Source organism: Periplaneta americana, chromosome 13, assembly GCF_040183065.1.
Source record: "Periplaneta americana isolate PAMFEO1 chromosome 13, P.americana_PAMFEO1_priV1, whole genome shotgun sequence".
NCBI lineage: Eukaryota > Metazoa > Arthropoda > Insecta > Blattodea > Blattidae > Periplaneta > Periplaneta americana.
In genome coordinates this window covers 5,479,256-5,492,999 of record NC_091129.1, presented here as the reverse complement: position 1 = coordinate 5,492,999, position 13,744 = coordinate 5,479,256, and the positions used below count along the sequence as shown (strand labels likewise).

The 13,744-nt window shown below is 36.1% G+C and overlaps 1 protein-coding gene across 1 annotated transcript in view; it reads right to left on the bottom strand.

The window, feature by feature from the left end:
• Positions 1 to 13,744, bottom strand: part of LOC138711542 (alpha-tocopherol transfer protein-like) — a 47,446-nt gene that overhangs the window by 31,937 nt on the left and 1,765 nt on the right. The window contains exon 2 of the mRNA XM_069842724.1: positions 945 to 1,093. Within this exon, the coding sequence (XP_069698825.1) occupies positions 945 to 1,089 (145 nt within the window). The 5' untranslated portion in view covers positions 1,090 to 1,093. The remainder of the gene's footprint in view (positions 1 to 944; positions 1,094 to 13,744) is intronic.

Sequence of the window (13,744 nt, the reverse complement as noted above, 5' to 3'; positions counted from 1 at the left end):
GTATTAATCAGGTTACTGTAATTATATTATAAAATTTTAAATTAGATTATGATTTCAGCAGATAATGAAAATGTATTTATATTACAATAATAAGAGAAAAGTTCAGTACATATAATTAACATTATTAAACCTGTATTTCGCTTTTTGCAATTGGCATTACTGAATAATAACATAGAATTTCTTTATTGCAGTAATCGATATTCATCTATTTCAACTTCACAATGTCTGAATAGGTTAAGTATTAGTAAATGTACAATTATTAACATTTTGTAATCGAATTTTAGGGATATATTGTTTACATTGTTATTTTATTCACGAAATAGTCCTAATAAATGTCACTCGAGATCTGAGATTTCCCAGATAAATCCACTCGCTTCGCTCGTGGATTTATCGGCAGATCTCAGAACTCTCGTGACATTACTACAGAAAAGACCTAGGCGAATTCAAGAAATGAATGAATATCAATCAGCCGGAAATTGGACCTTACAACACTTTGAACTGCTATCGTGAAACGTTGTATTGTTATTTAGGGTGTACAGAAAAGGATCAAATTTTCAACATTTTGGCATTTGTTGAAGATGAAGGTGAAGTTGACCGTTCAAATGACAAAATTTATAAATTGCAAAAGCAAAAATAATGCTACTCGTTACTTTCTCTTTATCTTCATCACGATCTAGAAGAATGTTGAATATAACTTTTCACTCTTTAGGAAGTAAACTGAGAGCTACTTGTACAGATATTTTCTTGGTACTAGTGTTATCTTCTTAATACGTTACAGTAGATGCTGTCTGTTAATCTACTAGTCAGATCAATTTCATTATCCCTTAATCTGCTGCTGAGGACTTACCTCTTGTTGAGTGAGAGCTCCGTCAAGATGGACCTGGTGCTCAAACGGATATTTTGTAGCCCCCTCTTCCCACAGAAAGTAATGTAAGTTCACTCACCTTCTTCTTTTGGTAGATGTGGCTGTGACTGCATCCAGTCCTTCAACATGTCCACTGCTTCTTTAATACTTCTTTCGTTGAGTCCATATTCTGCCCATATTTTCTCTATAACCTCTCTATTGGGGAACCCAAGCTCCTTCGCCATAATTCTGAAAATATAAATGCAACTAATTACTAATTGCATATAATCTTCTGTAATCAAAACAATACAAGTGTTTAATACACAAATACCTGCTGCACATTTCATTAAACATTGTCGTGACCTCAAACCTAGCGAGACTAAGCTGGCGATTTGTAAAATGGGCAGGTATACCGATACGGTACCGGTATTCACTCACTCACTCACTCACTCACTCACTCACTCATACCGGTATATTATTCTGTTACTTATTTAGTTATCCGACTTCTTTCTTTCTTACTTTACTTATTTCTTTACTTTTATTTATTTATTTATTTACATATTTATTTATTTCTCTCCGTTTGAGATGGGCAGGACATGTAGCACGTATGGACGAATCCAGAAATGCATATAGAGTGTTAGTTGGGAGGCAGGAGGGAAAAAGACCTTTAGGGAGGCCGAGACGTAGATGGGAAGATAATATTAAAATGGATTTGAGGGAGGTGGGATATGATGATAGAGAATGAATTAATCTTGCTCAGGATAGGGACCAATGGCGGGCTTATTTGAGGGCAGCAATGAACCTCCGGGTTCCTTAAAAGCTAGTAAGTATTTATTTCTTTCTCGTTGGCCTCGATAGCCTAGTCGGTATAACACTGACCCTCTGTTTTCGTGGTTACGGGTTCGATACTGGCCCATGTTGTATGAATGTATTTATTTACACTGCAAGTGGGCAAGCACCCGGTGGCAGTGGTATATACAATATAAGCAATACACAATAAAATGATAACGAATACACAATAAAATTTATAATACTCAATACAATTATACAATACAATTATATACACAATACAATACGAATACACAATAAAATTTAACACAATAATTACTGTTAATAATAAAACATAAATAAAATACCTAATTTTACAATACAACCTACATATGTATAGGCCCTACATAAGTTTCAATAGTCTTTCACTTTACTCTCATCTCACTCACTGTAGTGACACTTTGACGCATTTCACTGACACTCTAACACATTTCACTGAAACTATAGAACATATTTCACTGACACTATAAATTATCACTGATCGGAACTGTTCACTGCACTGTAAAACCTTAACTTCACTGATACAACAGTTCTAATAAGTCAAATAATTACACCCTTATGCATACTTATAAACAGAACTACATTTCAGCTAAACATTTCTAGTCTAAGGCCCTCGTACACGCTATTTTTAAATAATTTACAAGTCAAACCAAGGGACTAACTCGTCAGGCTAAATAAATACATGTCACCTTAAAAAAACTAAATGTTAAATGTCACTTTAATTTTAATTTGCACTTTATACACAACTTTTTAAGTCATTCTTGAATCTCCTTAAGGAAGGACAGCCCTCAAAGACCGCTGCAGGTAGGTCATTCCAATCATTTATAGTTCTATTTAAAAATGAGAATTTACCTACATCCGTTTTCTTTTTCCTACATTTGATTTTAAAATCATGATCGTTCCTACCATAGTACGTTGGCTTTTCTAACCGAGCCGTTATGTCTACCCATGCTTTCTGACCTAGATGTGCTCTATACAATGATGTTATTCTAGTTTTCCTACGTCTGTTTTCCAAAGTTTCCCATTTAATTTCTTTTATCGTATCGTTTTCATCTTCTCTTTTACCTTTAACAAATTTAGCTGCCCTATACTGGATTCTTTCTAAGGAATTTATCTGATATATTCTATAGGGATCCAAACATGTAGTTCCGTATTCCATTAACGGTCGCACTAACGTTAGATATGCTATTTCCCTCGATTTGGGGCTAGCCTTTCTCAAGATTCTCATAATAAAGTGAAGTGCCCTCCATGCCTTACCCGTAACATTATCAACATGCTCTCCCCAAGAATGTTTGGAGTTTAAATACACTCCTAGGTATTTACAACATTGTACTTGCGGAATTACAACACCACTGAATTCGTAATTAAGACTAGTTTCCTCTCGGGGTTTACAAAATGTTACAGATTTACTTTTAGAACCATTTATTTTCATCCTATGCATTAACGCCCAGTTATAAACTAATATGTTATGTTGATAACGTTTAAGTGTGCTTAAAATGCGACAGGCTCATGTCAGTAGATTTACTCATCTAAAAGAACTCCTGCGAGACAAAATTCCGGCACACCGGCGACGCTGATATAAACTCGACAGTTACGAGCGTCGTTAAATAAAGTGTTTATTTTCTCCTCAGTGAGAACGAGATTGCTTCTGGACTATTAAAAACGAGTTAGAAGATCATTGCAAATGTATGTTTTCATGTATACTTCATTTGGAAAGGAGATAGTCACTGTCATGATATTGTGACACACGATTGCACAAAATAGTGATCTGCTTCCTTTACTTACCATTTCTGTCATTACTCCACTACGCCATCACTTCGCTCAACAGTAACCAGTTCATGATGGCTTCATTGAATTCATTATGTGACGCATACTGCAGCAATATGTCAATGTCAGTTATCTTTTGCTTCATTATTGGTACAAGACGTTTGTGTTTCATCTCTGTTGGAAGTGGCACTGGCCATGGTGCTGGTATTTTCAGCAGATTATACTTCGGTGGAACGTTGCCATGAATGAAAGGAACGGCTTCAACGATGCCATGCTCTTCATTGGAGAAAATAAACATATTGCATGTGGAGACAGACCAAGGAATCCTGTCTTGGCTTGTAGTATGACTGATGTCTTCTCAATGAGTCTTTTAAGTTCTTAATTATTAGGTCCCCTACTTTTTCTAGTGTTTATAAATGATCTTGCCCCCCTAATAAAAGATGTAGGTCATCCCATATTATTTGCAGATGACACAAGTATAGTAATTACAATCCACACCTGTGGAGTCACGGTCAACGCGTCTGGCCGAGAAACCAGGTGGCCCGTGTTCGATTCCCGGTTGGGACAAGTTACCTGGATGAGATTTTTTCCGGGGTTTTCCCTCAACCCAATATGAGAAACTGCTGGGTAACTTTCGGTGTTGGACCCCGGACTCATTTCACCGGCATTATCACCATCTCATTCAGACGCCAAATAACCTAGATGTTGATAAAGCGTCGTAAAATAACCTACTAAAATAAAATAAAAAATAGTAATTACAGCCAATAACTCCAACACATTCCAATCTTCAACATAGGAAATTCTCTCCAAAATATGTGACTGGTTGTCAGTCAATAAATTAGTATTAAATTGTAACAAAACTAACATAATTCAATTTAAATGCTGTCCAAATTCAACGTCGCAAATTTCTAGCTCAATATTTAGTAATAGATCCCTATTAGAAGCAACAACAACCAAATTTCTTGGCTTAAAAATCGATAATGTGTTAAATTGGAAAAATGATATTAAAGAAATTACCCCCAAACTAAATTCAGCATATTTTGCTATTTGATCTATGCAAAAGATAGTAAATATCAATACATTAAAAACAATATACTTTGCATACTTCCACTCGGTAATGAGTTTTGGAATAATATTCTCGGGAAATTCCACAGATAGTAACAATATATTCCTATTACAAAACAGAGTAATTAAAATAATAGTAGGTGTCAAATCTAGGGAATCTTGTAGGACTACTTAAAAAAACTACAAATAATGCCCATGGCTTGTCAGTATATCTTTTCATTAATAATCTTCCTCGTATGTAAACGTGAAAACTTTGTAACTAATTCAACAGTTCATAGCATAAGTACACGTCAAAAAATTATTTTCATACTCCATCGGCAAGTCTATCATGCTACCAAAAAGGAGTGCGTTATATGGCAGTAAAAATTTTTAATAGCCTCCCTATCGATATAAAAATGAAACTCAAAACATAAGATTATTTAGGGCCAAATTAAAGAAGTACCTAATTTCTCACGCCTTCTATTCTGTAGGTGAATTCTTGACATTCAATAACACTTCATGAAATTGATACTAAAACAATGTGTTGTACTAGTAGACTATTTTGTAAATATCTTCTGTATATATTTCATCTAGACTGTGACTATAAATTAAGACTTTATAATAGTATTAAGTTTTTTGACTCGTTCCATATTCTAGCTGTAAGCTTGTATGGATACCATGGAATTTTAATAAATACAATACAATACAATACAATACAATACAATACAATACAATTATGACAGATGAATTGCAGCAACTGCCAGACAGTGCTGACGCAGTAATCTCAGTGTAGTCCATGGGCATGTACACACTGTCTTGGCGTTTCATTACCATCCTAATTGCCCCAAATTTCATGTCGCAGGGAAGAAATAAGTAACCGCGAACGGCACTGGCGGCCGGTGAGGCATTCTGGTAGTGGTGCCAAAAATGGGGGGGAAAAAAAATGATGGCATGCAAATCACCCAAGTAAAAGATGATAATCACAGCTCACGTTTACATTATGCTATATAAAACCAGACGAAATTGACGTCACGTCCAGACGAAATTGACGCAACTATTGGCAAAATTAATCATGACTTGAATCAAGTTTCTATGGGCGAAAAAGTTCAGACTTACGTTAAATGCTAGTAAGTGACAAGCTATAATAATTGGACATAAGAGACTACTGAACACAATGAACGACAGACATATCCCAATTACTACAGTAAATAATGCCACTATTCCATACCATTCCGTCGTCAGAAATCTCGGCATTTTCTTGGACGAAAATTTAAATTGGGAATGCCAAATAAAGGAAATATCCAAGAGAGTGTGCTATATCATGCATTCTCTTAACCCATTCAGAAAGTTCCTCCCGCCAGAATTAAAACAGACTTTAGTGCAAACCCTCGTACTACCACTGTTTGACTATTGCGACGTAATACTTACAGACTTGACAACTGATCTTTCGAACAAGCTACAGCGTGTGCACAATATGTGTGTCAGATTCATCAGCAATGCTCACAAATTTGACCACATCACACCCTCGTTCAAATCTTTATCCTGGCTGCAACTTAGTAACCGTAGAACACTTCATTCGCTCTCTCTTCTGTTTCGAGTTCTCCACACTTCTACTCCAAATTATCTTCGTTCCCGGTTTAACTACTTATCCTCCAGTCACAATCTAAACACCAGGTCACAGGAGAGCCAAATCCTAGCAATTCCTGCCCATAGAACATCCCACTATTCATCCTCTTTTACTGTCTCAGTTCCCCGTGAATGGAATTCTCTACCTCAGAACATTAGGGGCTGCCAGACAATAACCACTTTCAAGAAAAGGCTAAACGATTTCTTACGGGCGCAGTCAAATTGAAATTATACTTGTGATCGAGCTTAATAATTTAATTTAATTTAGATATGACTATCTTTATTATTATTATTATTATTATAATTATTATTAGTATTATTACTACATAATTATTTTATTGGTGTTGTGAAGACGAAAAGAATTGTCATTGTATTATATTAATTATGTATTATATTATCTTGTATTTGTAGTATTATATTGCTTTGAATTGTATTGTATTGTATTAATTATGTTATATTCATAGCGTTGTAGTAATTTTCTATCATACTGGTTGAGTGGAAGAGAAGGCCGAATGGCCTTAACTCTGCCAGTTAAAATAAACCATTATTATTATTATTATTATTATTATTATTATTATTATTATTATTCCAGCTATTTTACCAGGTGTACAGTTAATAATGCACCTAGTAACAGTTACAGTAACATTTCCGAAACTAGTAACGGATTTACAGATACAGATAATGCAAAACGTTCACAGTATTGTTAGTCAAATACAAATAACTTTTATAGCTAGTAAAATTACTGGCAAAAACACACGAGAAGAACAATGATGTAGATAATAAATGAACACGTTTGCACTTTATTTAAACAGGCCGATGAATCCAAGGCAGCGGCCTGAATAACACATGTTCATGTCCAGCACAGATCACATGTATCGTTAACAGAAGCATCAATACTATAGCAACAGTGTGGCGATATTTAGTTGCCGCAAAATAAAACAAATATTACACAACATTAACAAACAATTTTACATAATATGAAAAAATAAATCTTTCTAAAAAGAACCATGACTATCTCTGCATTCAATATATTTAAATGGATTATAATTTACACATTCAAATCGAAGTTGTGTGCATTAGTTTTGAATTGGCAACATTACATTAAGATTTGGCGCGGAATTTTAACTTGTGTTTTCGTGCAAGTCTGCGCTTGATGGTTCCCTGAAAACGTCTCCAACAACCCTGCCATCTAGCGAAATTTCTGCATTACTGTGCTCTAGCGGGAGGAATGTTAACTGCTGAGTCAAATTGAATTCGGCTCAAAGTCTGCCATAAGAAACGCATATAAACTAGAATCAGTAGCCTTTTGTACAGTGTTATATGGACATAGACAGTGCCACACAGAACTGGCTCCAACGTTCGGAGAAACGCTGCAAGAGTGCGTCCCGATCTGTGCGCGCGCTCGTTCAGATGAAATACGAATAAAATGTGTAGAAATAAACTATTACAACTGCTTTTTAGGATATTATTTTTTGTTTCTTTCATTGATGGTGCCATGGCACACTGGCACTGCCCCAAAAGCCGCCCTTGACGAACGGGAAAATAGAAGTAAATTTTCTTGAAGCGATGGCCAAGGGAAAGCGAAACATCGTGTTATTTTTATTCTGCACTGGACATCTTTCGCAGAAGAGAACGATGTTATACGGTGATATTTTGTGGAACCGCTTCTGAGATATACTGATGCAAAAACCTGGACACCTCATTTGTTGGCTTTTGGCACTGGCCTTCATGTGACACATAATAATTAGTCGCATTGTTTCATGTATGCCAAAAATGTAAACCCAAAGCTGTCCCATATAAAACAACTCTGGCACTGGAATGTTCGATAGCGGCTGATTTTGCATGTAGTGAAAACAAATGCAATGTACATCAGAACATTCTTGACACTTTTTCTTTACTTATCTCAACTAACGGGTTCAACTTTTTAGCTCTTGTTGAATGTACATATTTTAGGCAAACAACTTGTCTTTTCTCTGTGTGACTTTCAGCATTTTGTAAAGCAACACGAAATTTTTCACAAGAACTGCATACATCGACCTGAGGGCGGCCAAAACGACGACATAGTTTTCTTTTATTTATTTATTTTATTGGGTTATTTTTACGACGCTGTATCAACATCTAGTAGTTTTCTTTGTAGAAGTAATAAGAAAGAGTAAACTTACTTTCGTGTGTGGATGATCACGCAGAAAGTTTTTATACATCTTTGCAATGTTAAATCTGTCAACATTATCCGAAGCATAACGAGAAATGTACACAGGATAGCTCTGAATATTCAAATGAAGGTAATCCAATACATTTTGCAGCATACTGTTAGCAAATACCTTACTATAATAATACCGGATAGCTGTATACTAGCAGCATTGGCGTGAGTGAGAAATATCGCGGACCTGACATGTAGCGGAGAGGGATGGAATTACGTCCAAAAATAACAAATTCCACAATTTGGGACATCTGGCCGAAATCTACGGCTGACCACTAGGATCCAGAATACAAAGCAGAGGTTAAATGAAAAATACAATATGATTGCGGAGAGAATACGGAAAAATGATAAATTTAAAAATAAAGTAAGCCTACAATTTGAGTTCGGAGAAAAATGAGATGAAAATACATTGAAGAGTAATGAAATGAAGTGGAAAAAAAAATACATACTATTATACAAGTGATTGTGTAAAATGCATAATGAATCTCTCAATACCATTAGACAAATTTTGTTAACGTCCTCATTAGAAAATTTAAGAGAAATGAGAATGGTTTTGGTGAACTTAAATGAAGTTCCCCTAGCGCCAAAAAGAAGTCCTTTCACTTCCTATGTATTAATATTCATTTTGTATCTCTCACTGAAGTGAGGAATACACGGGTTGTAAATAGTCTTCTTTTCATCGTTAACGTTATTGGCTTGTTGATCATCCTTCTCAAAACGGACAGTGGGGTCAAGAATGAGGCTTCTTTGATTCCGGCGATCGATGGCTATAATGTCTGCTCTTCTCGTTGACCCATTCTCAGCCAAGCAGTGCACTTCTTCGTAAACCTCCCACTTGCCTTCCGAAGAGTGGTTGCGATGGAGTTTCTCACTTTATGGTGGCGATTGTTCCTCAGTAGTTCTCCTTCAGGGCAATAACCCAAAACATGCCCAAGGGTTTCTACTTCGCTGCATCCTGGATGACGGCAGTTTTGATCTTGAAAGGAACGACCTGGCACCGATCGTACTGCTGCGATATTTGTGGAGATCTTTATGGCATTGGTCCACTCTGAGGATGATATCCCTCTTCTATTACTAATCCAAGAGTTGTTTTTTGGATCTTCACTGTAAGTTGCCACTCCTTTGCCTTTTTGTGGAAGACGACACCAATTATTAAACGACCTCCGCCGTAACTCTGATCTTAAACTTCGGCCTGTCATCGAATGCACTTCTGCGTTGTTGAGAAGGTTTAATTGTGAAAGAGCTTCTTGTTTTTCAGTTTCAAGATTCCTGCAGAAATGGAGATATTCGTCATTTATTTTTAAAAGACTTCTGGCAATGTTATAGTGTTGGAGGTGTACTTCCCATTCAGCATTAAATAAAACAACAAATATTAACATAGCGAGGTTCGGATTATTGTTTAAAACGTGAGTTACTAATGTGGAATTATATATGAAACACTTAAGAAATGTTGAATAATAATAATAATAATAATAATAATAATAATAATAATAATAATAATAATAATGATTTATTTTAGCTGGCAGAGTTAAGGCCGTAAGGCCTTCTCTTCCACTCAACCAGCAAAAAGTGTATATATATGCATGAACTTACAAAGAATTCAAATAGTAGTAATATCAAAGCTGCATATTATGAGAAATATTGCATACTTCATATTACTTTCCGTAATTAATTGTTACATATTTTTGCTTTGGTTTACCGAGACAAAATCAATCTGATATTGGGAATGAATTTACAATAATGTTTTATATACGCATTGCTGACAACTGCAAAGATAAAATTTATAGTAATCCGATGCTTGTAATAATTAGTAAAGGCATGTGGACAACTACAAAACTTAATTCGATAAAACCTTAAAATGCAATACATTTTAACTTCTATTCATTTATTAGGTCTAAATAAAAAAAAACTAATTTGTATTTTTCTGTCAACACAAAGACGAAGGAATTAGGCCTACTAAAGAATGTTGTTGACTCACGTTTTATGATCCCTCGGAAATCGAAAGTACGATTTGGAGCAATTTGTAATGCTGCAATTGTCACAATTATAAACAGCACATATACACCCTGACATTTTAACACAGCACTAATTAATAAAACTATTAACTAGCCCAGCAACAAAATACATTCCAGTTCATTACAGCTTGTTTCGCGAGTATCTCCACACAGGCAGGTAGGTAGCAGCACCAGCGTCATTCGCACGTAAAACTGCTAGCTGTCCGATATTATTATAGTAAGGTATTTGCTGTTAGGTCGATTTTCTGTTTGTTTGCCACGCGTGTATTTTGGGCTCTGCCCAGATAGAAATTCCTTCAGTCTTTCTATATGTTTCTTTCCAACCGAATGGTGGCTTAAAAAAGCACAGAAACAGTCCTACCCTTCTGGCAGAACCATTCATGGCAAAATGGGGAAAATTAGACACGCAAGGCGTGTGTTTTTCAGTTTCGCCCGATCGGCGCTGATGCACATCAACAACCTCTATTATGCCCTCAGATGTCTTCTCGACTTTTGTCGATATACTGTTCAAATATCCGATAATATGTTGTCTTGCTTACTTACTGGCTTTTAAGGAACCCAGAGGTTCATTGCCGCCCTCACATAAGCCCGCCATTGGTCCCTATCCTGAGCAAGATTAATCCAGTCTCTACCATCTTATCCCACCTCCATCAAATCCATTTTAATATTATCTTCCCATCTACGTCTTGGCCTTCCTAAAGGTCTTTTTCCCTCCTGCCTCCCAACTAACACTCTATATGCATTTCTGGATTCGCCCATACGTGCTACATGTCCTGCCCATCTCAAACGTCTGGATTTAATGTTCCAAATTATGTCGGGTGAAGAATACAAAGCGTGCAGTTCTGTGTTGTAACTTTCTCCATTCTCCTGTAACTTCATCCCGCTTAGCCCCTAATATTTTTCTAAGCACCTTATTCTCAAACACCCTTTACCTATGTTCCTCTCTCAGAGTGAGAGTCCAAGTTTCACAACCATACAGAACAACCGGTAATATAACTGTTTTATAAATTCTAACTTTCAGATTTTTTGACAGCAGACTGGATGATAAGAGGTTCTCAACCGAATAATAACAGGCATTTCCCATATTTATTCTGCGTTTAATTTCCTCCCGAGTATCATTTATATTTGTTACTGTTGCTCCAAGATATTTGAACTTCTCGAGCTCTTCAAAAGCTAAATTTCCAATTATAATATTTCCATTTCGTACAATATTCTCGTCACGAGACATAATCACATACTTTGTCTTTTCGGAATTTACTTCTCTTTACTTGCTTCAAGTAAAATTCCCGTGTTTTCTCAAATCGTTTGTGGATTTTCTCCTAACATATTCACGTCATCCGCATAGACAAGCAGCTGATGTAACCCGTTCAATTCCAATCCCTCTCTGTTATCTTAGACTATCCTAATGGTATACTTTTATTGTATACAACTACTCTCTTGTATTAATCCTGCTGGAATTTGGTCGATACCTGGAGACTTATAATTTTTCAGATTTTATATTGCAATTTCCACTTCAGAAAGTGTGGTTTCGGGTATAAATGGCTCAGGACTTTGTATTTCAATTTCGTCCCGATCATTTCTATTTTAGTAGTTGCCTTGCTTCTACCCTGAATTTTGAAAAGCATTTTCTCCGACAACTAAGGGGATAAATGAACGACATCGTAAGTACTATGGCAGTTTGCAACATGTGAAACAAAACTAGGTAGTGAGCAGAAAATCTCCCCTGCATTCCGCTCCGGTTGCTGTAGCTGGAACTGCTTTGCTTGCCATGGTAATGAAATATTTTCCTTCAATTGTAGAACGTTTTGAAACATCACGGATACAGCTCGACCAAGTAAAGTCTGCGAGTGGGGATAACAGGATGGAATGTAGAGGAATGTAGAGGCAAAACACAGTTGCCACATAGGTCACTTGACGCCCAGATTTCAACGTGTGCACATCGTTTAAAATACACTACGGAGCGCACGGATTTCTTGTCCTTGTCTTCAGATAAAGGCAACAGTTACGCTGCCTCCCCCCTCATGCAACTTTCTCCACGCTTGCCAATCAGAACGCCAAACCTCACTGTCAAGCAGAAGTAGAAGTACAGTCTATTTCAAAGCGTCTTAAATTGTTACCGCTCTATAAACTGAAGCGCGGTAGGGAAACATTGCTGTCATATGAGACTGTACTGGTCTCCTCTCGTTACCGCTTCCTTTCACTGCCTCCAACTTCCCCTCTCGGCTCGCAGAGTTAACTTGGTCGAGCTGTACGTTCTTTCTTCTCAATTTCACGTCTTTTTTTTTTTCTTTAGAGAAACAACAGACAACTAGTTCTGAGTCCGCCAGCTTGGAATGTTCGTGCATTCACGCGTCTACTCAGAGCAGGTCGCTCCGGAAGATGTCACGCGAATATGCAGTGTATGTAATATAGAGACGTGCACACAAATATTCAAACTCCTATTACAACCTCACAATAGCCCTGCCAAGACTCTGGAATTCGTTACCTGCTAGCATCAGGGACTGTCGAAATAAAATTCAATTCAAACGCAAACTTACTAGGCACTTGGTTAGTAATTGAGACTCGTTCAGACATGGTTTCTTGTAAATAGTTCTTTTAATCTACCACAAAATATCTCAATATCCGGTAATTTCATCACTATAGAATTTTGTTATTCTAGGTTTAATTTGTAATTTAGTAAATACAAAAATATTCTTTGTTCTTAACTTCTATGATAAAATGTCTAGCTTTCATTAATCAGGTATTCTTGTCGTACTTTAATTTTTATTGTAATTGTTATTGTAAATTTAATATTAATTGTAATCTTATTGTTCATGTTATAGTTGTAATCCCCTGGTAGAGGGGCAGAGAAGGCCTGACGGCCTTATCTCTACCAGGTTAAATAAATAAATCTAATCTAATCTAACCTCTTACATTGTCTGGAGAAGTCCCTTTTTTTCATGCAATATGGCGCTACTTATAAACTATACAAAAAATAAAAATCGCATTTTTGGAGATGTAACATTTCTGCATGCGCACATTCAATTGGTGTGCACTGTTTTCGCAACAATTTCGTATACTGATCAGTAATTAACTAATTGAATCAGCCGGAGCTAAAAGGGACTATGTCACTTTTTACAACCTTTCAGGAGAAGAAAAAAACATTCCACTAATAATACAAATATTATATTTTTAAGTTACAGAAGACAAAAGAATATTTAAAAGTCTTAGTTCCTTCTTCCACCGTTCGATGCACATGACATCCGTTGTTCAACTTGTTGCATAACCCAAAACTGCATATTTTGACTTAGTTCCTTTTAGGTCCGACCGATTCAATTATTGATTTTATTTCTGACAACTTTTATTTCTTGAAAATTACTCCTAATTATATTTATTGAAATATACAATTTCTTGAACCCTATTTTACCCGAAAGTACATTA